At 41.2% G+C, this 4,470-nt stretch overlaps 1 protein-coding gene across 1 annotated transcript; it reads right to left on the bottom strand.

Annotated features, from left to right (window-relative positions):
- Positions 1–331: 331 nt before the first annotated feature.
- LOC127801920 (phospho-2-dehydro-3-deoxyheptonate aldolase 2, chloroplastic-like) lies at positions 332–3,951 on the bottom strand. The gene is made up of 5 exons (XM_052337452.1): positions 3,374–3,951; positions 2,238–2,515; positions 1,826–2,102; positions 1,332–1,577; positions 332–965 (listed from the first exon to the last, which is right to left on the bottom strand). The coding sequence occupies exons 1-5, from the start codon at positions 3,893–3,895 to the stop codon at positions 708–710; spliced, it is 1,581 nt and encodes a 526-aa protein (XP_052193412.1). The 5' UTR covers positions 3,896–3,951; the 3' UTR covers positions 332–707.
- Between the last annotated feature and the right edge of the window lie 519 nt (positions 3,952–4,470).

Genomic DNA, 4,470 nt, shown 5'->3' with positions numbered 1-4,470 from the left:
TTTTTTTTTTTTTTAAACTTTTCAATTTAATTTAATTTTTCTTTAAAAAATTAAGTTATTCAATTTAAACGATTTAGTCAATTTAGTAACTAAATCAACTAAATGTGGGTAAAGTTAAGATGAAGTAAAAGAAGACTAATTACAAACAAGTGTTTGATAAATATTTAATTTAATAAACAAGGAATTTTAAATTTTAAATAATAAGGCCAGGTGACAACATTCAAAAATAACCATTAATTCGTTAAAGGCACGTCATTTCTATCTGTAACATTTTCCTCTCTTTTTATTTTTTAAATAATTATTTTTACAACTCAAACCCATAGAGTTGAACTTCACAAAGAAACAACATTATCCTATTTATTTATAGCACTTTCCAAGCTTAGAAAATTAAACACATTTAGCAAAGAGAAGGGACCCCCCCTCAAATGAAGAGCTGACAATATTTGTTTCGTGGAGTACTAAAACTGATCTGATTGCCAGATGTTCCATAACCGTAACTCAGGGTTTAAGATACTAAACCACGTTTATTATTGCGGGTCTAAACATCCATTTCACAAGGATATATAGGGTATGGCTTTAAACCTGGAAGCTAGACTTAAAACTTTTGGTGACTCGTAACAAAAAAACACTCACTAAAGCATGCATAGAGTAAGGAGGTATTGGAAATTCAAGCAGAGGGTAACAAACCAGAGGTGGCTGGCTGCTTCCTACAGCCTGAAAGAGGGGTGTGGTCCAAGCCTTCTTTTTCGAAGCCTTTCTGCGATGATGAAGGCGAGCTCCAGAGACTGCGAAGCGTTGAGCCTCGGGTCACAGTGAGTGTGATAGCGCGAGCTCAGGTCGTTGTAAGTGATAGTTCGCGATCCTCCCACACACTCGGTCACATTCTGCCCCGTCATCTCCAGATGCACCCCCCCAGGATAGCTTCCTTCTTGTTCATGGACATCGAAGAATGCCCTCACCTCAGCCTGTCCATCAAGTATTGAATGATATGATCAATGCTCCTCTTCATGGAGATCAAAGACGGCCTTTTAACTCAAAACAAGAAGAAGAAGAAGAAGAAGAAGAAGAAGAAGAGAACTCTAATTTCATAATAAACTTTCCATGTTCTAAGTGGGATTTAGCAGTTATAGTAGGTTGTAAAAAGACAATGTTTCTGAGCCAGAGAATATTATAAACTAGAACCCTAATTGCAAAATCAACAGCATGAGTAGCAAACACTTGAAACTGAAGTCCAGTAGTTACTTTCAGAAAACAATCCACCAATGGATTTAATATATAAATTCACCACGATAGGGAAACTTGTCGCTGAGATAAAAGTATAGCAAACATACCCTGATTGCATCGAAGGAACGTGTTTTCAGGCCACAAGGAGCTTTAATGGTGTTTCCATGCATGGGGTCACTGACCCATGTGACAATTTGGCCTGCCCTGCGGACTGCCTGGATTAGATGGGGAAGCTTTACTCTCATATTCTCAGCCCCCATTCTAGTTATAATGGTTATTCTCCCAGGCTTGTTATGTGGATTCAGTATATCTACAAGCCTAACCAGCTCATTTGGATCCATCTTATCACTGACCTGCATTCAGATGCCTTGCTAAAGCTTATTTAATTCTAATTCAGAATTCACAAATACAGGAAAACCAAATTTCACCATTTGAAAAGCAAAAGATATATAAAAATGATATCATTTTTTATTTTATCGGATTTAAATGACAAGTTAAAAAAGAAATTTATACCATGTAGAAAGAGTTCAAAGATAACAATTAGGAACTATAGACCACAAGCATTAGCAAGACAAAAAACAATATTCATACGTAGGAATACCTTAATTCCAAGTGGGTTAGCAACTCCCCGCAGAAACTCAACATGTGCCCCATCAAGTTGTCGTGTGCGCTCTCCAACCCAAAGCATGTGAGCAGAGCAATCATAATAATGACCAGAAGTTGAATCTTCCCTTGTAAGTGCCTGCTCATAAGGTAGAAGCAGACATTCATGAGATGTCCAAAACTCTGTTGTTGCCATCACTGGGTGGCTGACCGAGATGCCAGCAGCGCCCATGAAAGCTATGGCTTCATCAACCCTGTGAGCCAATTCACGGTACCTGTAGGACATCCCCATAGAGAAGAACTAGTTAAATCAATGATACCAGCCAACTAAAAGTTTTAAGTTAAACTTAAGGAGCTAGTTTCAACTCTGCCTAGGAAATTGAAGTTCATTTGAAGGAGCTAGTACATACCTATCACCTTGCTCACTGTGTTCAGTGAAATCAAGATTCCACAGGTTAACCCTCTGCATTGCGGCATACCCACCGGTAGCGAAAGCCCTAAGCAGGTTCAATGTCGCCACAGATTGTGTATAAGCACGGATCATCCTATCAGGATCCGGGACTCTTGACTTTTCATCAAAAGCGTCCCCATTGACATTGTCGCCCCTATAACTAGGAAGCTTCACACCATCCTTCTCCTCAAATGGATCTGACCTTGGCTTTGCGAATTGGCCTGCCATTCTTCCAACCTAACGAGCCATCCTCATAACTATCAGTCCCTTATCACAAAAGCTGCAGTCTTTGAATTTTTCATATCAATCAATTATCAAAAATAGGACAAAGATTAATTCAAAAAAATAAAATTTGCAACTAATAAGAAGGAACTTATGATCTAACCAAATCCACCCATCAAGTTTTTTACTAGAGTGAACCATTCAATCAATAGCCATCTCAAAAATACCCAATTAGCATAACACAAAACAGTTTAAATCTCGGCTTTGACAATGGCCTGCAATTCTTATTCTTACTACCAAAATATCATTAAGATTAACTGCTACTAATTTTTACTACCATTTCTAATCATCTCAGAGATTTTTAATCATGATGAACCGAAATCGTAAAAAGATACAAAGAAACAGCTTCATGCTCAAAATTTGACCCATGAGACTATTTGAGAATATTCTTGTCCACAATTTCTAACCCCTTTCCTATTTTGTCATATCCTGAGACATAGAACACAAACAAAAAAGATAAAAATATCCACTTGCCTTACCTTTCAAAGAAAAAGAATCAACAACCATGATTTTAAAATCGGATATTCAATCCACACTCAAATTCCTACTCTCAGATATTATACAATACTGATACCATTTAATCCGAAATAAATCAGATCACTTGTTAACATTGTTCTGATATCCACTTGATGCAGAATAACATAAACAGACTGCTCCAATCGGCATGATAATGTCTAACAACTGGTATCAGAGCTGATTGCATACCATATTATAAACTTTGGGCACGGAAAGAAAAGGGCAAAGAGTGAGAGAATGAATGAATAAATGAATGAAAGGGAAAGGAAGAGAGAGGGGGGGAAGAAGATTAAGGACCTTGATAACAGGCATCTGGCCACCGAACATAAGAACAACGCTCATCTGGAGAAGCACCCGGAAAGTGTCCCGGATGTTGTTGGCGTTGAATTCCTTGAAGCTCTCGGCGCAATCGCCGCCCTGCAAGAGGAAAGCGTTCCCAAGAGCGGCCTGACCGAGGCGCTCCTCGAGGCTGCGAGCCTCGCCGGCGAAGACGATCGGCGGAAACGATTCTAGGGTTTTGAGCACGGACTCGAGCTCGGCCTTGTCGGGGTACTCGGGAAGCTGAGAGGCCTGCTTGGATTTCCAGCTTTCGACGGTCCATTTCTGCGGAGATGGAGACGGCTTGGCGGTGGATGTCGCCGGCGGCGCCGAATCGGACGACTTCTTGGCGGCGTGGACGGCGGTGATGAGTCGGCCCTTGGCGGCGGCGGCGGCGGCGGGGGTTTGGAAGGCAGAGAAGGAGGAAGAAGGTGGCGGGGAGAAGAAGATTTGGCCTTGATTGTTGAGGAGATGGACTGAATTGGCGCTTGGCAGAGCCATCTTGTCTCTCCCTTTCCACTGAATCTCCCGCTGAGAGAGAGAGAGATATGAACTGGTCAGCGAAAGAGAAAGCCATGGATATATATAAGCTCTCTCTCTCTCTCTCTCTGTGTGGCGGTCCAGTGGTCGGGCCTCGTGGGCTTCGGTTGGGCCTCACATTGAACGCACAGCCCAAGCCCAAGCCCAAGCCCACGATCAATCTCTGTTTTATTATGTTTAGGCTCTATTGCGAAGAAACTATTCAGTGTAACTGCAGCATTACCATATGATGATGCACGAAAACGTCTCATCAGGGTCATTTTTGTGTTTTCAAAATATTTTTAGGTCATTTTTATACAGTGTTGTGTTGTCCTAAGATTTAAGCTCAGAAATGACATTTGTGAGAAATCCCCCATATGAGGATGAAGAAAAAATGTCTCAAGCAAGCTACTTGTGTTGTAAGGTCGGATGGGTCGACTGCGTGGATTATGGCTTGCAGTATGTCTCTCTGAGAGAACTCCTTATTGGGCGTAAAAGGTGAAATTCATCATCATCTTAAGGGCCCCTCACACACTGCGTCACGCACGTGAGAGGGG

The sequence above is a fragment of the Diospyros lotus genome, chromosome 5 (genome assembly GCF_014633365.1).
Source record: "Diospyros lotus cultivar Yz01 chromosome 5, ASM1463336v1, whole genome shotgun sequence".
Classification (NCBI taxonomy): Eukaryota; Viridiplantae; Streptophyta; class Magnoliopsida; order Ericales; family Ebenaceae; genus Diospyros; species Diospyros lotus.
The sequence above is the reverse complement of the archived record's forward strand: the minus strand, read 5'-3'. Positions and strand labels throughout refer to the sequence as shown.